General features: G+C 46.5%; 1 protein-coding gene across 1 annotated transcript in view; it reads right to left on the reverse strand.

Moving 5' to 3' along the window:
* Positions 1–23,106, reverse strand: part of ATAD5 (ATPase family AAA domain containing 5) — a gene marked incomplete at its 3' end in the record, with an annotated part of 58,216 nt that overhangs the window by 6,586 nt on the left and 28,524 nt on the right. The window contains 11 exon segments of the mRNA XM_082272900.1: positions 9,367–10,160; positions 13,631–13,806; positions 13,902–14,085; positions 14,214–14,278; positions 15,248–15,341; positions 15,422–15,534; positions 19,946–20,110; positions 20,235–20,385; positions 20,469–20,605; positions 20,682–20,761; positions 20,841–20,937. Coding sequence (XP_082129026.1) covers positions 9,367–10,160; positions 13,631–13,806; positions 13,902–14,085; positions 14,214–14,278; positions 15,248–15,341; positions 15,422–15,534; positions 19,946–20,110; positions 20,235–20,385; positions 20,469–20,605; positions 20,682–20,761; positions 20,841–20,937 — 2,056 coding nt within the window.

Raw genomic sequence — 23,106 nt, forward strand, 5'->3', positions numbered from 1 at the left:
GCCGAAAATGAAAGCCGAGCCACATCCAAAAACATCAGATAAACTGCAGCCCCTGGACCAGCTGATCCGCCAGCTCAGAAAAGGTGGGGGGGGGGGGGGGATAGCTACTCCCCCTCCAGGTCACGATGTAAAAGCATAGCCTATTCGGTCAGAGTCTGAAGCCGAACCAGTCAGGGTGTACATATTGGGGGCCACAGCCTCCGCCTTCCTGTCAGCTGGGTCCTTAAAGGCCGGGGACTCTTCAACTGGAATCATGGTTGCCTTGTTTAATCTGGAAACCGGAGGGTCCACCACCAGTGGAACAGTCCACTTCTTAAGAAGGGACTACTCATAGGGGTATTGCCTAGCAAAATTGCTGAGGGACCCCAAGTGGACGCTTGGGTCCTCCCCACTATTGAGTGACAATACTGTCAAAATAGGAGGGGACAGGGAACACCTTTTCTGCTCTGGATGGCTTGTGAGTGCCAAAGGGAACCTGCGCCTCCACCGCAGCTTTAACTGCATCCTCCATCTTTAACCACTTACCGCATACTGACATATATTTACGTCGGCAGACTTTGCGGGGTTATACCGGGATGATGCCTCTAGCTAGAGACACCATCCCGGTACCGTGGTTTAGTGCCAACGGTCGGCTTTCCGTCGGTAACGACCGATGCGGCTCAGGAGCCGCTCGATCGTTACCTGGGTGAGCGGGAGGGGACGCCCCCCCCCTCCCGCTGCCTTCCGTGACTTTGCTCGGGGCTCCCGTCCCACCGGGAGCCCCAAGCACCCAGCCAGCACGTCCGCCGGAAACGGCTTTGATCGGGTCTCCGATGACATAACCCGGAGGCGGCGTCCATTACGTCACTTCCGGGTTACTGTGCTGCAAAAGGCAGCAAATTTAAAAAACGGCTGTATGCAAAAACGCTGTTTTCGGCCTTTTGCATTCATGGAAGTGTAGTGGAGGGGTTTGGGGTCTTTTAGACTCTCGATCCCTCCATAAAGTGTACCTGTCACTGCATATTGGTGTCACAAGGGATGTTTACATTGCTTGTTACAGCAATAAAAGTGATCAGTTTATTTTTTTTTTTTAAAAACCTGTAATAAAAAGTTAAAAAAAATAAATAAAATATATAGGAAAAAAAAAATAATAATTTTAGCCGCCCCCCGTCACCTCACGCACAAAAAAAAAAAAAACGTATACGGAAGTCGAGTCGCGAATGAAATCGCTGTTCAAACTACACTTGTGAGGTATCGCCGCGATCGCCAGAGCGTGAGCAATAATTTAAAAAAAAAAGAGCTACACTCTAACTCTAAACTGGTAACCGTTAAATTTAAAGCGTCGCCTATTGAGATCTTTATTGACCGTAGTTTGTCGCCATCCCACGGGGGGGGGGGGGGCGCAATTTTAAACCGTAACATGCTGGGTATCTATTTACTCGGCGTGACATCATCTTTCACAATATACAAAAAAAATGGGCTAACTTTACTGATTAGTGTTTTTTAAATGCAGCGAAATGTGATTTTTCAAATTTTTTCAAAAAAATGGCGTTTTAAAGACCGCTGCGCAAATACCGCGTGACAAAAAATATTGCAATGACCGACATTTTATTCTCCAGAGCCTTTGCTAAAAAAATATATATAATGTTTGGGGGTTCTAAGTAGTTTTCTAGGAAAAAATACTGATTTTAACTTGTAAACAAAAAGTGTCTGAAATAGGGCTGGGGCTTAAAGCGGAGTTCCGGGCACAGAAATGATTTTTTGATGAACATACCCCCGGGACAGTCAGGGTTAGCACATTCCACAATGGATAGCCTCTGATCTGTCCCGGTTCGCACTTACCTTTTAGAAGAAATACTTACTTAGAAAATTTCTTCCACAGCGTTTCCATCTCTGTTGTGGGCAGCTGAAGCCGGCGCGGTCCTCTTCTGTCTTCTTCCGCGTCTTCGTGTCCCAGAATGCACTGCACCGGCCCCTCTCGTCACTTCCGGTGCTGCGCCGCATTCCTAAACAGCTTCTGGGTATGCCCAGAAGCTGTTTAGCAGGGGAATACGGTGTCGCCCGGAAATGACGAGTGGGGCCGGTGCGGCGCATTGATTCCTGGGAGCGATGACGTTCAGCTCCCAGGAATCATAGCGAGGCAGGAAGTGACGGGGTGAGCCTCGGCGCTGGAGGAGGAAGCAGTCAGAGGTGAGTATTTACGATCTTCAATAAAAAGGTGAGTAAACAAAAAAAATAAAAATAACTATCCAATTCCTTTTCAGGTGAGCTCTACCTAGCGGAGGGGCACAAAAAAAAAAAATTGTTTTTGTGCCCGGAACTCCGCTTTAAGTGGTTAAGGTCTCACACACAGCTACAATCAGTGCGTCCATCAGCGCCTTTTCTTACGCGGTTGCATAAGTGGAGGAATCCTCCTCACTGTCTGAGGATTCAGGGAGCCCATCGCCCAAAACCCACCTCCACCTGGGACACCAAGGACTCCAGGACCACCGTCCGTGCATCGATGGATGGGACCCGGAGGGCCCCGCAGCCTCAGAGGGGATCAGGTGGGGAGATGTGCTCCAAAAACTCTACGAGTCACCAGGGGGAACCCACAAAAAAGTATAAAACAGTGCTAAGGGGCAACCCCCACCACTCTGGCAGCCCACCTGGTTGCCAGCCGCAGAGCACCGATCGATTCTCAGAAGAGAGGGAGAGAACCCCACCAGCCTCACCACCCTGCAGAAACCAGGCACCGCAGCTAGCAGGAGAATCTGCACTGCACAAAAGATCCAGGAGTCAGCACCGGGGGATGAGGAGGGGCTCCCACCACCAAAATCGCCGCCCAGAGGGCTCCAGTGTCATGGCCGCCGTTAGTTTTAATGGTAAACCAGCGAAAAATAGCCACCAGAGTACACAAACATGGCCGCTGTGCATTAAGCACACAGGCTACAAGAAAATGGCAGCACCAGGAGGGATCCCAGGCCTTGGAAAACAGCACAGGCAGGAATGGGGGAGGGGGCCCTAGCAGGAGACCCTACCAGGTACAGTCCCCCCCCCCAACAGCCAATCGCCAGTGGTGCACCCCCCCCCCCCAGCACAGCACCCTGCCCCCCCCCTAGACGGTGGACCAGGCCTCCCCACAGCCCCAGCATCAGTGGGGGGGGGGGGGGGGGAGGAGGCAAGATGGCCCACAGGAACCACCAGAATGATGAGGGGGTGCCTAATGGGAAGAGAGGAACGCAGGGGTCCGACCGTCCCATGTTCACCCCAAAACCCTACAGGGGGAGAGGGGGGGACAGTTACTTACCATACGAGGAACCAGGTGGGCACCGCTCCAGACAGAACCTCCTCTCCATTGAAATAGGGAGCTGTCGGCCAGGAGGAACACTACAACTTGGCCCGAGAGCCAGTCACATGAGAGCGCGCAAGGCATTTAAGTCGCAGCCCAACCCCTATCCGGTGGGGCTATGTCACATCCGACCTAGTGCGGAGCTAAGGCCTGCGCGCACTCACTGGTCAGACTGGGATGATCACTGGATCTAGATTATCCAGACCGTCGCCCAGTCCTGCCTTTTTCTCACAGGGGAAAAAAAAAAAACACAAGGAGAAACAAATTCTATCTAAAAAAAAAAAATTGCCAGGACCAGAGATCCCAGCAAGGAACGAGGTCCTTACTCCTGACTAGGCAGAAAAAAACTACCTGTAGTAGCAGAGAGAGGGAGTATACCCCCCCCACCGGGACCGTCCCATAGGAGTAGCCAGACTTTTTTTCTGACTAGTGTCCTACTCCTGTAGGGGGCAGTATAACCCAATGGTTAAGAAGATCAGGAGCTGTGTCCGTCAATGACCAAAAGAGAAAACCGGAATAATATAAATATAATGATGAAGGATATATTTTTTTATCTTACTTTTTTGTATGATTTTTTTTCCAACACACTGTGACCAGATCAATATAATGTTACCATACTACTCTGGGGAAGGGATCAGGTATAATGTTACCATACTACTCTGGGGAAGGGATCAGGTATAATATCATACTACTCTGGGGAAGTGATCAGGTATAATGTTACCATACTACTCTGGGGAAGGGATCAGGTATGTTACCATACTACTCTGGGGAAGGGATCAGGTATAATGTTACCATACTACTCTGGGGAAGGGATCAGGTATAATGTTACCATACTACTCTGGGGAAGGGATCAGGTATGTTACCATACTACTCTGGGGAAGGGATCAGGTATAATGTTACCATACTACTCTGGGGAAGGGATCAGGTATAATGTTACCATACTACTCTGGGGAAGTGATCAGGTATAATGTTATCATACTACTCTGGGGAAGGGATCAGGTATAATGTTACCATACTACTCTGGGGAAGGGATCAGGTATAATGTTACCATACTACTCTGGGGAAGGGATCAGGTATAATGTTACCATACTACTCTGGGGAAGGGATCAGGTATAATGTTACCATACTACTCTGGGGAAGGGATCAGGTATAATGTTACCATACTACTCTGGGGAAGGGATCAGGTATAATGTTACCATACTACTCTGGGGAAGTGATCAGGTATAATGTTATCATACTACTCTGGGGAAGGGATCAGGTATAATGTTACCATACTACTCTGGGGAAGTGATCAGGTATAATGTTATCATACTACTCTGGGGAAGGGATCAGGTATAATGTTACCATACTACTCTGGGGAAGGGATCAGGTATAATGTTATCATACTACTCTGGGGAAGTGATCAGGTATAATGTTATCATACTACTCTGGGGAAGGGATCAGGTATAATGTTACCATACTACTCTGGGGAAGGGATCAGGTATAATGTTATCATACTACTCTGGGGAAGTGATCAGGATTTTTTTTTTTTTTCGACATTGCTATAAGAAAGCATTTTAATGAATGAAACCAATTCAATCTGATTTGTTGGGATTGGCTGTGATTGGTCAAAGCTAATCACATGGTACAGATGGGCTGTGATTGGCCCTGTCTGTACCATGTGAGCGATTTGACCAATCACAGATAGCCACATAATTGCTTGAACGGAAGCCATCCATTGTGTACAACTTTCATGTGACCTGCTGCGATACGTTATGGTGGTCACATGGTACTGGCAGTGAGCCGGTACTCGGATCTGACATCCACAGGACACGGCCGGTGACAGATCGGCCCTGCGATCAGCACATCCTGACAGGAATTCATACGATGTCTAGTCAGGATGGGATAGCCACAGTCTCGTAGTCATTTTGCTATGGGCCGGGCGGCTAGGGATTAACATCAGGGCCACAGCAGCTGCCGTGAGATCCGTGACACGCTGCTACCCAATAATATCTACGGAGTGTTTGCAGTACAGGAAAGAGGTGAAGTGAGGCTGTAGAGGCAAGTACAACCCCAAACAAGCTATTTGTGAAGGATTGTCCCCAAGAAACGCTGCGTGCATCCATTTGCTCCGCCCTCCACGTCACAGGGTTAGACTAACAACAGAAGCCAATGACTTCTGCTGATATAAATCTGCCCTGAAAGGAGGGAGAGAGCCACTGCTCTTGTGCACAACGCTGGATCGAGATGGGGCTCAGATAAGTATAAGCAGGGAGGGAGGGGGTTCCTGCAGCACAGAAGGTTTTTTACCCTAATGCAGAGAATGTATTAAAGGTAAAAAGTGGAACTTTAAATTTTAATCCTTATGCTCCTATCATTAGCAAATAGAAAAGTATATTATATTTTCTCGTTTTAAAATTGTTTTTTTTTTTTACATTTCTTCAGTTACTTTCTGGTTTCCACGCCTAGGCAAAAGTCAAAGAAATTCACTTGATTCCCCCCCCATCAGCATCAGTGCTGACAGGGGAATCCCTCCATTGTATTCCCCCAGCAGGGACATGAAGACAGGGATTATTGCTAGCTAGGGCTGAAACAACTAATCGATAAAATCGATAATAATCGATAATTACAATCGTTGTCAACGATTGTCATTATCGATTAGTTGATCCTTCGATTAGTTGCGTTGCATCTTTCCCTGCCTGTCTCCTCTGTGAAGCCGTCGGCTGCATTCACTGTCTCAGACTCTCACAGCTCGGCACTTCTGTGACCTCCCCCTCCTTCCTCCTTTCCTCTCCGCCTTCTTGTGACGTCAGTGAGGGAGTCAACACAACACTGCTGGGTCCTGAAACTCCCCCTCCCCTCCCCTCCCCTCCCCCTGTGATCGGCAGTGTTAAAGAGGTTGTAAACCCATAGAAAGTTTTTTTTTTTTTTTTGGTAACCTGTAAGAGAAACACATAATGAGCGGTGCATCGCATACTAGCTCATTATGAAATACTTACCTTAGAACGAGCCCCCGCCGTGCTGTCCGCTTACCTGTATGATGGGCGACATGTCCAGTCGCCCGCCTTCCGGGTTCGCGGCATCCGGGCCATCTGATTGGCCGGAGCCGCGGTGACGTCACTCCCGCGCAGGCGCGCGGGAGCCGACAGTCATGGCACGGGGCTCTGAAGAAACGGCACCAGCGGCCGTTCCTTCAGAGTGCATACGTTAGTGACGTCACTGGCTGCATGTAAGGTAAATATCTCCTAAACGGTACATGTTTAGGAGATATTTACAGTACCTATAGGTAAGTCTTATCATAGGATCACCTATAGGGAAGTCTTAATATTAGGTCACCTATAGGGAAGTCTTATCATAGAATCGCCTATAGGTAAGTCTTATCATAGAATCGCCTATAGGGAAGTCTTATCATAGGATCACCTATAGGGAAGCCTTATCATAGGATCACCTATAGGGAAGCCTTATCATAGGATCACCTATAGGGAAGTCTTATCATAGGATCACCTATAGGGAAGTCTTATCATAGGATCACCTATAGGGAAGTCTTATCATAGGATCACCTATAGGGAAGTCTTAATATTAGGTCACCTATAGGGAAGTCTTATCATAGAATCGCCTATAGGGAAGTCTTATCATAGGATCATCTATAGGGAAGTCTTATCATAGGATCACCTATAGGAAAGCCTTATCATAGGATCACCTATAGGGAAGTCTTATCATAGGATCACCTATAGGGAAGTCTTATCATAGGATCACCTATAGGAAAGCCTTATCATAGGATCACCTATAGGGAAGTCTTAATATTAGGTCACCTATAGGGAAGTCTTATCATAGAATCGCCTATAGGGAAGTCTTATCATAGGATCATCTATAGGGAAGTCTTATCATAGGATCACCTATAGGAAAGCCTTATCATAGGATCACCTATAGGGAAGTCTTATCATAGGATCACCTATAGGGAAGTCTTATCATAGGATCACCTATAGGAAAGCCTTATCATAGGATCACCTATAGGGAAGTCTTAATATTAGGTCACCTATAGGGAAGTCTTATCATAGAATCGCCTATAGGGAAGTCTTATCATAGGATCATCTATAGGGAAGTCTCATCATAGGATCACCTATAGGGAAGTCTTATCATAGGATCACCTATAGGGAAGTCTTATCATAGGATCACCTATAGGGAAGTCTTAATATTAGGTCACCTATAGGGAAGTCTTATCATAGGATCATCTATAGGGAAGTCTCATCATAGGATCACCTATAGGGAAGTCTTATCATAGGATCACCTATAGGGAAGTCTTATCATAGGATCACCTATAGGGAAGTCTTATCATAGGATCACCTATAGGGAAGTCTTATCATAGGATCACCTATAGGTACAAGTGTCAGAGGAGGGTTTACTTCCTCTTTAAGGTAAGAAGTTCTTTGCCTGCCCCTCCTCCTCCCTGAATCCCGAGCTCTGCTCTCCTGACCTCACCATGCTCTGTGTGCACTGTAACCTGCAATGGCTGCAGAGTTTCAATGTTGTATGTAGTGCTTCTGCTGAAAATGGGGTGAGTGGAGAGGGGGGTGTGAAGGTAAATAAAGTTCAGAATTCCAGCTGATGCACATCTCCACCAGGCCATTTCTATAAGCCACCCCTGAGGTCCCATTCACACTAAGCAGAGCAGGAATGCATGTTACTGATCATATATATATATATATATATTTTTTTTTTTTAAGCTTGTTTTTTAGACATAGGGAAGTCCATTCACTTGAATGGGCTGCCCTACCTTTTGACAAACACACCATAGAAGGTCTAGAACATTTTCAGGTATGCGGCTTTGCAAGTTTGCCACATGACAAAACGTGGGTCTGTTAACTTTTTTTAGAGTGCCATTGAAAATCACTATGCGATTTTGCAGTACATTTTTAAAATGCGTGAGAAAACACTTTGTCAGATGTTCAGGAAATGCAGAGTGTTAATGCAGCCTAAGGAGTCTTTTACATGGGCGGCTGAGCCATGGATTTACCGCCACCCCTGGCTGTGCATGCGAATCCTAACAATGCAGTCACATAGGGCTGTACACATGCTGTGGCTGAAATGTTTTACTACACAGCTGCAGCATTTTTAACGCATGCTGTAGATTTGGACATGTAGCACCACCTATCACGCTGGGTTCACACTGTTGTGTGGAGCGGCTCACAATAGGGGATCCAGTGCGTCCCTGTTCTCCATTTCAGGAATGAATCAGGCCCAAATTCTTGGCTCAATTCAGACCTGAAACAGACCAGAAAACGCACAGGACTCTTCTGCAAACCGCTCTGCAGCCGCCCCAGAGCTTTGTGAACTGGCTCCATTAAGAGCCAGTCACTCTCTCCTGACATACAAATTGGATGCAGAAAAACCCACGTCCAATTCGCATCAGTGTGAACCCAGCCTTACCCCTCACCCCCCTTTTCAGTTAAAAGGGGCTGATCTGCAACTGCAAGCCAAACACCTGACTCACAGTTGCAGCGTGGTCTCACAATGTAAAATTACCATTCAGCAATTTTAAAAAAGTATAACAAAATACAGGTGCCAGGAAGTAGAGTTAGCAAGGGTATGATTTCTGTCATGGCTGCAACATGATGGGGTACTGTAAACAGTGCCCCATCACTGGTGTTGCCGGGGGGCAATAAATGAACGAAAAAGGCATATTGAATTTTTTTATGATTTTTATCCGATTAATCGAAAAAATAATCGGCAACTAATCGATTATGAAAATAATCGTTAGTTGCAGCCCTATTGCTAGCTATCATCGCTAGATCCAGCAGGCTGCTTGTACCAAAGTTGATCGATCGATTAACTTGGGTCCATTCAGCCTGCCTATAACACAGTCAAAATCCTGCTAAACCAATCGAGATTCAAACTGTCTATGGCCGGCTCTTGGATTTATCAGACATTCTCCCTATTGCTTCTGAAACACGCTGACATTAAATGAGGGTGTAATAAGATTGGTGTGTATTGTAGAGGTAGGTACAGTCCACTCACATGGAGATCATAGAGCCCCCCCCCCCCCCCCCACCAGACAAGTACATGGAACAGACTCTTACTCTGTAGTGGCGAAGGGCTGCCCGAAGTACACCTCCTCCCGAGATTTAGACACATACAGGGTGAGCTCTTCTGTTGGGTCCCGTCCAGCCTGTCTGCACTTCTCCAGGGAGGTGTCCAAGGCTTTAGTGAGATGAGAGGAGCACTTGTGAAAAGCAAGACCTTCTATGTGCGCTCTGATCTCCCCCGCACTCTGTGCGATCATACCACCCCCCGCCTCTATCCTCAGGCTATCACAAAGGCCGTGCCTTAGCCTACTCTCTGTCCAGTTCAGGTTGCAGGCATGCTCCTGGCCAGCAGCCGGACATGTACAGCAGTCCAGATAGGAGAGATTGTCAGCAAAGGTGGCCAGAGAGTCCAGGCAAGTGAAGACCAGGCAGGAGGATTTCAGTTCTGCCCCGGTCAGTGTCCTCCGTAGAGGAGCCCTATGGGAGGCCGCTCTCCCCGACTCTTCATCCCTATTGGATCGGCTCTCGTCTGCAGCTTGATCAATATTCCTCTTATCAGGAGGGTTCTCATCCAGAGAATTGGAGTCATTATCAAACAAGTCGCTGTCATCGAGCAGCACCAATTTCTTCCTTCGCTTCATCTGTGCCGACATCTTTATGTTGTCGTCCTCAGTGGGTGGAGCCAGTTCTGCAGCCTCACAGGAGGCTGGGACTTGTGGTTCTTTAATACGCAGAGGTAATGGCAGGAGGTACTCTAGATTGGTGGATATGAAGTCCTTGTTTCTTGATTGGAACTCTGATAACAGCTGCATTATCCTCCCTGACTCCTCAGGTTTGGAGATTTTACCCTAAAAAAAGACCACAGAATTAGCCAAAAAATCATCACCTGATTCTACCGAGTTTTCTACATATACGGCACATTGTCACCGAGGGGAAGAGAAAGAACGTGCTGGGACACTTCATCTCTGAGGATGAGGGGAGGAGAGAGAACGTGCCGGGACACTTCATCTCTGAGGATGAGGGGAGGAGAGAGAACGTGCCGGGACACTTCATCTCTGAGGATGAGGGGAGGAGAGAGAACTTCCTGGGACACTTCATCTCCGAGGATGAGGGGAGGAGAGAGAGAGAACGTGCCGGGACACTTCATCTCCGAGGATGAGGGGAAGAGAAAGAACGTGCCGGGACACCTCATCTCCGAGGATGAGGGGAGGAGAGAGAACGTGCCGGGACACTTCATCTCCGAGGATGAGGGGAGGAGAGAGAACGTGCCGGGACACTTCATCTCCGAGGATGAGGGGAGGAGAGAGAACGTGCCGGGACACTTCATCTCCGAGGATGAGGGGAGGAGAGAGAACGTGCCGGGACACTTCATCTCCGAGGATGAGGGGAGGAGAGAGAACGTGCCGGGACACTTCATCTCCGAGGATGAGGGGAGGAGAGAGAACGTGCCGGGACACTTCATCTCCGAGGATGAGGGGAGGAGAGAGAACGTGCCGGGACACTTCATCTCCGAGGATGAGGGGAGGAGAGAGAACGTGCCGGGACACTTCATCTCCGAGGATGAGGGGAAGAGAGAGAACGTGCTGGGACACTTCATCTCCGAGGATGAGGGGAAAAGAAAGAACGCGCCGGGACACTTCATCTCCGAGGATGAGGGGAAGAGAGAGAACGTGCTGGGACACTTCATCTCCGAGGATGAGGGGAGGAGAGAGAACGTGCCGGGACACTTCATCTCTGAGGATGAGGGGAAGAGAAAGAACGTGCCGGGACACTTCATCTCCGAGGATGAGGGGAAGAGAAAGAATGTGTCGGGACACTTCATCTCCGAGGATGAGGGGAAGAGAAAGAATGTGTCGGGACACTTCATCTCCGAGGATGAGGGGAAGAGAGAGAATGTGCCGGGACACTTCATCTCCGAAGATGAGGGGAAGAGAGAGAACGTGCCGGGACACTTCATCTCTGAGGATGAGGGGAAGAGAGAGAACGTGCCGGGACACTTCATCTCGGAAGATGAGGGGAAGAGAGAGAACGTGCCGGGACACTTCATCTCCGAAGATGAGGGGAAGAGAGAGAACGTGCCGGGACACTTCATCTCTGAGGATGAAGGGAGGAGAGAGAACGTGCCGGGACACTGCATCTCTGCTGATGGTGGAAGTGGGGAGAGAACGTGCTGGGACACTTCTAAGGATGGGGGTAGTGGAGGGAGGACAGACAGTACTTCATCTCTTTGGGATGGGGGTAATGGAAAGAGAACATGCCGGGGGACACTTCATGGCTGAGGATAGCGGGGAGGAGATAGAGAGAGGGAGGGAGGAGAGAGAGAGAGGGGGGAGAAAGCGGGAGAGAGGGAGAGGGGGAGAAAGAGGGAGAGAGAGAGAGAGAAAGTACCGGACATTTCATCTCTGAGGATGGGGGTAGTGGAGGGAGGACAGACGCCATACTTCATCTCTGAGGATGGGGGTAGTGGAGGGAGGACAGACACCACACTTCATCTCTGAGGATGGGGGAAGGAGAGAACGTGCCAGGACACTTGATCTCTGAGGATGAGAATTGGGGTAGTGGAGGGAGGATAGACACCGCACTTCATCTCTGAGGATGGGGGTAGTGGTGGGAAGACAGACACCGTGGCTCCCATGGTTGTACAAGGCATTGGCCAAGAAAGCAGGATAGACCCAATGCCATGATGAGCTATTGGGGTGACAGTTTGTCTTGCTTTCCTGGCTAGTGACAGTGAAGGGGGTATCTTCTGTCTGTCCTGCTTTCTATGATAGTTCCATGAAGGGAATGTGTGTCAGTTAGGCTTTACTGGAAAATGCCATCCACAGCATTTGGGGTATCGGTTTTGTCCTGCTTTCCTAGGCAATGCTATGTACATAGGGGTATCAATGTCTATTCTGCTTTCCTGGCTAGTGACATGTACAGTGATGGGGGGTATCAGTATCTGTCCTGCTTTCTTGTGCAATGACATGTATAAAGAGGCAACGATGTCTGACCTATTTTCCTGCCTAGTGACATGTACAGTGATGGGGGAATGGATCTGTCCTGCTTTCCATGATAGTTCCATGGAGGAAATCTGTGCCTGTCCTGCTTTCCTGGGCAATACCATGTATATATAAAGAGGTAACATGTCTGACCTATTTTCCTGGCTAGTGACATGTACAGTGATGGGGGTATTGGCACCTGTCCTGCTTTCCTTGGCGATGCCATCTACAGCATTTGTCCTGCTTTCCTAGGCAATGCCATGTATAAAAGGGGTATCTGTGTCTGTCCTGCTTTCATGGATAGTGACATATGCAGTGATGGGGTATTGGTATATGTCCTGCTTTCCTGGGCAATGCCATGTATAAAGGGGTATCTGTGTTTACTGTCCTGCCTAGTGACATGTACAATGATGGAGTATGTCGGTCCTGCTTTCCATGATCGCTCCAGAGAGGGAAATCGGTGACTGTCCTGCTTTTCCAGCCAAAGCCATCTACAGCATTTGGTATATTGGTTTGACCTGCTTTCCTGGGCAATGCCTTGTATAACGAGGTAACAACGTCTGACCTACTTTCCTAGCTAGTGACATGTACAGTGATGGGGGAATGTGTCTGTCCTGCTTTCCAGGATAGTTCCATGGAGGGAATCTGTGTCTTTCCTGGCCAATGCCATCTACATTTGGGCTTTAGGTCTGTCCTGCTTTCCTGGCCAATGCCAAGTACAATAATAATGAGTATGTGTCAGCCCTACTTTCCTGCGCAAGTCCCCCCTCATCACTGTACATGGCATTGCCCAGGAAAGCAGGACAGACATGGATCCCCTCCATGGAACTATCCTGGGAAGCAGGACAAGCACAGATACACACACACACACACACCCCCCCCCCCCCCATCATTGTACACGGCATCACAGAGGAAAGCAGGACAGGCACAGATACACACACACCCCCCCCCCCCCCCCCCATCATTGTACACGGCATCACAGAGGAAAGCAGGACAGGCACGGATACCCCCATCATTGTACATGCCATTGCGCAGGAAAGCAGGACCCTTGCTGTTCTCTGAGCACTGACACACAAACCTCAGGGACAGTGCTATTGGGGGGGGGTCACTCTTATAGAGGTCATAACAGGCACAGGGAAGTGGAGGGGCTGCACAGAACACACGGGGACAAGCATATCTAAAGCCATAACTTCAGTTTATTTGAATTTCAGATGAGGTAGGGAATGGTTGAGTTTATATTCCTGCGTTCTCATTGGAGAGAGTACTCTTCACAAATAGGAACTGGCCTTTTACTGGGAGTCTTACATTTCGGGGACTCAAATATTCCAATCACTCACCTTTAGAAACAGGAGCAGGTCTTCTGTTGGAGGGATTATATTACTGAGTCCCATCAGGTTTTCTGCACAGCCAAAGTTACACCCTGGGAGTTCTTTGGGATTTATTTCTGATGCAGAATTATGACATCTTTTCCCAGCATCCTCCTCTGCAGCTGACACTCCCCCACATTGTATACCTGGAGTATGAAGACAGAAAGATCAGTTTGCAAACATCCCTGAAGATGGTGGGGAAAGGATGGTGGGGGGGGGGGGGGGGTTGTTGTGTACCCACCAGCTGAAGGAGGCAGCTCCTTGTCTCTCAGTCCCCCTCCTCCGCTACGGGCCCAGAACTGCAGCTGGAGCACACTCTGTCTGATGTCACATGTGTTCGCAGTTAGAAACGTCATCAGGTCTTTTGTGTCCATCCTGAGATTCTCAGCCAGACAAAGAACCTGCAGATAGCTGGCCACATTCACCTGAAACAAAGACAGAGGAATAGGAGACGGGTAGGCAATAGGAAACAGGGGGGGGGGGAATAGGAGATGGTGGGGGAAATAGGAGAGAGGGAGGACTGGGATTACATGTGTGTATGTTCGGCACATACCACTGATGGTGTGTGGAAAATGATCTCCTCAAAGACCCCATCGAACATCGTGCCGAACATCCCATCTGAAATCAGAGCAGAAGAGTGAAGGACACAGAATGACTTTCAGCAGAATTTCCTTTTACAAAATTGTTTATAGATTTTGGGAACAGAGCAAAGTGAAGGGAAAATAGCTAAAAGTTTGTCACAGCAGAGGAAAGGCCGAATAAGACGGGTGCCACGAAAGGGACAGAGGGCCACAATGTGGACAGGGGGCCTGCATCAGAAGGGAGCCATAACAGGATGTGTATACCACATTGTCACAGAGCTGGAGGGTGGATGAGGTCACAATCTCTGCCTCGGCCTATCAGAGGAAGAGTTGTAACCATTCATAAACACACAATCCTTCATGTGAATTGCAGAGCTAAGCTGGACTCAATTTTCTTCCAAGAAAGGGAAGCCCCATAGCACTGGTGGAACGCAGCACTAAATACTGTATATAGCTTACTCTATATACTGTATACAGCGCTAACAGCAGCCACATGTATTCACAAAGGAAATAGTTTGTTTGGATCAGCTTGGTCCAAAAACAAACATTTTAAAAGCTAATTGAAGCTAGGGTTAGGCTTTAAACCTTTACCGCTATTCATCCCTGATTCTGAATTGATCCACACAGTGGATGCCCAAGACCAGGAATTGGGTGCACTATATAATACGGGGTGTGCTATATTATATGGGGTGCACTATATAATACGGGGTGTGCTATATTATACGGGGTGTGTTATATTATACGGGGTGCACTATATTATACGGGGTGTGTTCTATTATACGGGGTGCACTATATTATACGGGGTGTGTTCTATTATACGGGGTGTGTTCTATTATACGGGGTGCGTTCTATTATACGGGGTGTGTTCTATTATACGGGGTGCGTTCTATTATACGGGGTGTACTATATTATACGGGGTGTACTATATTATACGGGGTGCACTATATTATACGGGGTGCCCTATATTATACGGGGTGCCCTATATTATACGGGGCATTTCGCTTACCGCTGGTTGTCAGAATGACAGGTCTCTTGGTCGTGCTCATAAAAGTCTTTATTGCACTTAGGAATCCAGAATCATCATCAAATATCACATCAACCTGGAAAACAGTGCAGACACCTTCTAGCCTGGGCACAGAGACACATGGCGGTCTGTACACAGCACAGACACAGGACTTACCTCCTCGAAGAGAATAAGGGAGGTAGCACTCTTCCTCTGGGTCTCCTCAGCCCCCTTTTCTGAGATGAAAGGTTTCACAACTTTGTTTTCACAGGTTTTCCCAATGGACACTGCTGGGGAGAAGAACAAGGCCCACAATCATTGCCACTGCCATTATGGAAAGAGACTTTGAAGCTGTACATAAAGTTTGTGAGACCCAACCAGGACAATGGGCTTTTGGAGAGGACTAGGGGCGAGCCTCCTACCCGCTGAGGGCAGATTAGGGCTGCACGATATTGGGCAAAAAAGTACATTGCGATATTTTGTTTTCAGCGATATATATATCGCGATATTTCTCCAGTCACGTGCTATCACTGGGAGATGCATATCACAGGGGAGGAGACAGGCCGCACTGAGGAAGACGCTGCTTCAGCCAATCAGCGCTCAGCTTCCATGACACTGCACAGCTGGAAGGAAGCGATGTGTGTGCGGTGTGCCCGGTGTCAGCTGATCACCTCCATCCCTCCCCCGATCTCACCTGGTGATGGTGCTGTGCCTGGAGTGTAGCCGGGGAACACACACACCCGACCCCCCCTGGACCTAGATCAGGTGTTGTGTCTATCGGTTTCCCCTTGCTTTTGGCTGTGATCGGAACTCCAGCCCGATGCAATCCAGCCCTCCCAGCTCTGCCTCTAGTCTCCAGCCAACCATTACTCCGCCCTGCTCCACCCATTGTATCTATTTACCAAACATTACAGCCTGATCCCGCCCCCGTGCGCGCCCCCGATGCAGCCAGGAGAGACAATGGGCGGAGCAGGGCGGAGTAATGGTCGGCTGGAGACTAGAGGCAGAGCTGGGAGGGCTGGATTGCATCGGGCTAGAGGGGCGGAGTTCCGATCACAGCCGAAAGCAAAACGGATGTGTCGGCTGCGAGTCCTCCCCCGAGTCCCGACTTCTCCCTGTGCTAAATATCGTGTCTTCGGCGATATGAATATCGCCCACGCCCGCAGAACGATAGTCGATATCACATCGACTAGCGTTCAGCCCTAGGGCAGATCATTCTCTATTGATGGACAATCACGTGATCAATGCTGAGAGCGAGGCTTGGATTAATTCTCTGAATAAGGACAATAGAGCTTCCCTTCTGGAGTGGATGGAAAGGAGTAATATTAATCGTGTACAGGGTAATGGTCAGAGGGAATATGGTGGTCCTCCTGCAGACTGGGTTGTTGAGGCTCCTTCACTTGGGACAGAAATATTTATCAACACTCTCCCTCAATAAATCAATGAAGATAAATTAAATGTCACTGTATCAGACTGCTGGGACATTGTTTGTCTTCTGATGACATGTCAAGTAGACAGAATACACACGTTTGTGTCTCTCCCATTGTGTGCCTCCTAGGTGTGCATTCCCATTGTTAATTAGGTCACCTATTGTTTCTGTCTGTTGGCTAACTCTTGGAGGTATCTAATGATGGGATTAGCCTTCGTTCAGCTCTACCTTGTTATCGAACCATTGTGGGAGGTTTTGGGTAATATTTTGTTTTATTGTTCATGTGGTGAATGATCTATTTTGTGTATAAAAACCTGTATTTCTGTTCAATAACCAGTCATTCCTTTCGTTCTATCCCAAAATCTTGTCGGTGTAAGATGATTGGGGTAAAGGTTGGTATTGGCTCTCGGTCTGCTGGAACGGTTTGGAGGGTAGGCGGCACTGTTTGGTGGAACCACCCAAGGGGGTTGGCAATCGTTCCATCACATTCGGTGCCAAGCGGTGGGATGTTTCCTCTTGCCCAGGCACACCTAACCCACCACCGGGACCCTCTTCCCCTACAGAAGATGGAACAGCAATCACTACGCCAGCCAAGCGCAGCATCTTGAAGGATCTCCTGGAAGCTGCGAAAAAGTCACCAGCAATAAATCCAAAGCGACTCATCACCGAACTAAGGAAAGGCGTTTAGGCTAGCAACCCACCAGCAGATGCCTCAGAGCAGCCAGAGTTCAAGTTCCAGGGCACCTAAGCTAGAGTCAACTAGATTCTTGGGTGTTATGCAATATTCCGCTATATATGTATAAAATGGTGAGGTAATTGGCGCTGCCTAAAAAGTATCTAGAATTCGGGTAAATCAATAGTTCATATACAGAAAAAACATCTTATATATATATATATATATATATATATATATATACACACATATATACATACATATATATATATATATATATATATATATATATATGCAGTATAAAAATTGTGTATATTATTAATACAACTGAATAAATATAAAGTATAAATGTAAAGTGAGATAGTGCAAAAAATACTAGTGCGCATAACACCCAGCTATATCTACTAAATATACGTGCACATGTGTAAAAATGATGAGTTTGGCCAGTGAATGCTGGCTAGTGTGTCCTCAGACTTCCAATCAGAGTAAATTGCTGGTGATAATATAAAGCAATAAACTCTTTATTGAAAAGATAAACAATGTACTCACATTTAAAAAGGCAAATCCAGGCGATGGATATCGTAGGGACCGCAAGACCCTCTTTGGCGGTGGCTTCCGGGACGATGTACTAACCAACCGCCGGATCTTGAGATGAGATAGTATTTGCACTATCTCACTTTATATTTATACTTTATATTTATTCAGTTGTATTAATAATATACACAATTTTTATACTGCACATATATACACATACATATATATATATACACACATACATATATATATATATATATACACATACATATATATATATATATATATATATATATATATATATATATATATATATATATATATATATATATATATATATATATGAGATGTTTTTTCTGTATATGAACTATTGATTTACCCGAATTCTAGATACTTTTTAGGCAGCGCCAATTACCTCACCATTTTATACATTTTTAATATTGACCTTTCTGGTCTATATTTTAGGGGTAGGCAGCAGCCATTTTCAAGTATTTTTATACACACACCAACCTTTTCTCCATAGCGTGGATAATATTGTTAATAATATTCCGCTATACCAGGTTCCTGAGCCCAGACTGGAGGAAGCTATATCTTTATGAAGCACCCAAGCTGGGTGCTGGACAGTTCAGTCACAATGCTAAAAACATACAATCCAATACCCTGAACAACTGGCGTATCCTGGAAGTGGTGACCTCCTGTCATCCGCTGACCATAACCACTTGGAAAACCCTGGCTTTTCGGGCACTTTTTGTTTACTTGCAAAAATCGGTTTTTTGCTAGAAAATTTCTTCGCACCCCCCAAACATTATATATATATATATATTTTTTTTTTTAAAGCAGAGCCCTAGAAAATTGATGGGTTTTTCAATCGTTTTGTCACACATTATGTGCACAGCAGTTTATAAAACACAATTTTTTTTTTTCTGGGGGAAAAAAAAAAAAAAAAAAAAAAAAAAAAAATCAAAATGTTTGACTTTTAATTAACAAAAACACAATAGAATACCCAACTGTTTGGTAAAATATAAAAGGAGGATGTTACGCCGAGTATATAGATGTCATGCGTTGCACATGCCCCTGCAATCGCGACAAACAACTTCCTTTTTTTTGATCCATAGGCAACACTTTAAAAGCCTTTACAGGTTACTACTTTAGATTTACAAAGGAGGTCCAGTGCTAGAATTACTGCCCATGATAAGACATTCGCAGGGATACCTTTGCGTGTGAGCACGGGGATGTTGTCTTTTTTTTTATTATTTTTACACTGTCCCTTTCATTTTTTTTTTTTATCACTTTTATTGTAATCACAGGGAATGTAAATATCCTCTATGATAGCAGTAGGCAGTGACAGGTACTCTTGTACTGACACATCTGGGGTCTATTAGACCAGTGGTTCTCAATTCCGGTCCTTGGGACCCACCAACAGGCCAGGTTTGCAAGATAACTAAATTACATCACAGGTGATCTCATTTGCTGCTCAGTGATTGCAGTATTCTAGTCTGCATCTCCCCAAGGTAATACTTAAAATCTGGCCTGTTAGTGGGCCCCGAGGACCGGAATTGAGAACCACTGTATTAGACCCCAGATGTCTTCTCTGCCCTTAAAAGCTTCTAATCACAGCAAGATCAGTACGATCTGATGCTTTATTTCAACTACTAAGGGGTTGCTTACAGCCTGCGAAACAGAAGTGATGAAATACTCATGGCTTCCGGTTTCTTAGACCACAGAGATGATCGGAGCCGTTCTGGTCGCTGATCAGCTCTATGATCAATCGGCGGAACTACCAGCAGCACACTCAGGTTCCCCGGTGGGACAGGAAAGCCAGAGAGCCGCGGAAGGCAACAGCGTCCCCAGCCCCCCTTGCTTGTAGAAGCAGTCCAGCGGCTACTTAGCCACTTGGATTGCCCTTACAAGAAAGCCAACCTCCAGCTGAAAAAAACAATACTGGGCATCATCCCAGTAAAACTGCTCAAAGTCCAGTGACACACGAGTACGTTGATGGTTGACAAGTGGATAATAATGCCAATATGATCACATACATCTCTGTTCGGAGAGGTAGAATAAATACCTTTGCCAAGGTCTGGTGCTGCCTTCTTCTCTTCACTCTTCTGCTTTGGTGCCGCCTTGAAGAAGTTGGCCAGTGACTTGGGGGCCAGGCCTTTCTTCCCTCCTCTGGGTGACATCGGGGGCTTCCTAGGAGAGGACACCACAGCCTTCGGGGAGTGTACCTTTCCTGAAAATGAAGAGAGCTTCCAATAAAGACAAGCCCAAGCACTGTGCCCAGTCTCCTGATATCTTAGTCATCTCCAATATACATACTGGGAGATTTTATACATACTGGGAGATTTTATACATACTGGGAGATTTGCCCAAGTTGTAGCTGCTGAAGAAGCACGGCTTGTGCGCATTGACCCCCTGCTGGTCCACCTGGTGAGACTGCGTTGCTTCCTTAAGCTGAGCCAGGATCTGCCGCCCGCTGCGCTGACAGGAAGCATTCACTTCAAACACCTGAAGGAAGGAGAAACCGCATGCATTACATGCCGACGCATGGGTGTGCAAACATAGCGAAGACTTCATATAATCATACAAACCTTAAAGCCGAGCTCCTGGGCACAGGCGTACACCGCGGCAGTCTTCCCCACACCTGGCGGCCCAGTGATAAGCATGGTGTTACACAGGGAATCTTCATCGCTGTCCTCGTCATTGAAGTCATCCTGGTTCCAGGTATCTGACCAATAGGGAGAGGATATTAAACAATGAACACTTTAACGGTGTGCTGTTTGTGTGAATGTTTCAGATCCTACCATTCTTTTCTTTTTCTGTCTTCTGCATTTGAGTCTTCTTCTCTTCCTTCTCAGCTCGTGTTTTCCAATCTCTTAGCCAGCTAGAAAACACAACATTACAATGAGGCCACGGACCGCACTGCCACGGCTGACGAGAGACACAAGGGTCCCCGATATTACCTGTGCAACTTCCGGATGGCAACAGAATTTCCAATCAGCTCACTGGAGCTCTGCGGCTGATACTTCTCCGTCCACAGAACGTCTTCCCACACCGGACCTGGGGCAAAGAGAAATCAGAGATTTCTGGGCTATACTTCAAGGAATGTCTTTTAACACTTTCAGCCCCTTCCTGTCCAGGGCCAATATTCAGCTTTCAGTGCTCACACTTTGAATGACAATTAGAGCCCATTCACATTAGCGCGACTTGTCAGCCTGACAAGTCGCGCTCGGTCGCGGTCCATTGATTAGTGCAGAACCCGTTCTAATAGGAGCGACACAAGTCAAGGGTCCTGTACTACTTTGGGGCGACCTCGGAGCGACTTGCATAGACTTCCATTATGTGAAGTCTCTGCAAGTCGCGGTGCACGCGACTTCACAGGTCGCCTCCCAAAGTCGTGTCGCGCTAGTCTGAATGGGCTCTTAGTCATACAGCACTGTATGCAAATTCATTTTTCATTTTTTTCCAAATCGTAAAAAAAAAAAAAAAAAGTGCTTTTTTTGGTTATAAAATTCTGAAAATAAATAAATAATCTCTTTCTTAAGAAATTTAGCCCGAAATTTATTCCGTTACATTTCTTTAGTGGAAATAACCCAAATCAGTGTATATTATTTAGTCTGTAGGAAAGTATTTATAGAGGCCACAAAACTATGGGATATATATCGGATAATCCATCAATCCCGACGTACTGACCGCCGATTCCTTTTTTTAAATAGATTGGTTAGTTATTTAGTAAGAGGCATGGCAGGTTTTTTTAACCACTTAAGCCCCAGAAGATTTTACCCCCATTCCGACCAGGTTTTTTTTTTTTGCGATTCGGCACAATTGCGCGGTCGTGCGACGCTGTACCTAAACGAATTTAAAGTCCCTTTTTTCCCCACAAACAGAGCTTTCTTTTGGTGGTATTTGATCACCTGTGCGATTTTTACTTTTTGCACTATAAACAAAAAAAGAGCCACAATTTTGCAAAAATAACAATATTTTTCACATTTTTTATATGAAATCCCCCCCCCCCCCAAAAAAATGTAAAAATTCAAAATTTAACATTTTAGGCCAATTTGTTTTCTGCTACCTATGTTTGGTAAAAAAAAAAAAAAAAAAAAAATTGCAAAAAGCGTATTTTGATTGGTTTGCGCAAAAGTTATTGCGTTTACTAAGGGAAAGATTTTTGTAATTTTTGGCGTTTTTTTTTAAACGTGTAATGGTGGCGATCTGCGATTTTTTTTGCGGTACTGCGACATTGCGGCGGACAGATCGGACCCTTGACTGACATTTTTGACACTTTTGGGGGTACCAGTGACATTTCTACAGTAATCAGTGCTATACATATGCACTGTTACTGCAAAATGACACTGGCAGGGAAGGGGTTAACTTTATTGGGGAAAGAGGGGTTAAGTGTGTCCCTAGGAGCGTGATTCTTACTGTGATTGGACATGGCTACTGGTGTAGGAACAGTGATCAACGGTCCTACATAGTAGAACCGTCTGATCACCATTCCTACACAGGGGAGAATTACAGGCGGCTTGTTTACATTAGTCGCCTGCCTTTCTCCCTCTCCACCGACGATTGCCGAGTGACCGGTGGACATCGGGTCTTCCTAAGACTTCCTAGGGAACGAGCCGGGGAGGGCGCACGCCTCCGCGGGCGCGATCGCCCGCTATTGGCTCACAAGCAAGTGACGTATATATATATATATATATATATATATACACACACACATACATACACACACGTCACTTTGCCTGGCCGGGGCTGACCACCACAGTATATGTACTTGCGGCGGTCGGCAACCGGTTAAGTTGTCTTTGTCACATTTTTTTTTTTTTTAAACTGAAAGAAAAAAAAAAAAAAAAAAAAAAGGGTTTTCACTTTTTTTTTTTTTTTTTTTTTTTTTTAACATGGTGGTGATCAGGGACACCGACTGGTGAGGGTATGTAACAAAAAAAAAAAAAGCATGTGACCACAGCAACAGTGTTACCATAGTGGCACTGTAGTACTCTGGGGAGGTGATCAGGATTTATTTTTTCAACACATGCTTATAACAATAGTAATCACTATTAGGCTCCATGTACACGGGACGTTGTTAAAAGTCCCTTTGAATTTTTAGGACGTTTAAAACGTCCGTTCGGTCGCGTTTGTACCTGCGTTTAGCGGGCGTTTGCGTTAAGAACCGTTCCTAGAGGTCCAAAAAATTATTCCCCTTTAAAATGGAAAAACGCGAAAGCCAAA

The sequence above is a fragment of the Pelophylax lessonae genome (genome assembly GCF_965119305.1).
Source record: "Pelophylax lessonae genome assembly, chromosome: 11".
Taxonomy (NCBI): Eukaryota; Metazoa; Chordata; class Amphibia; order Anura; family Ranidae; genus Pelophylax; species Pelophylax lessonae.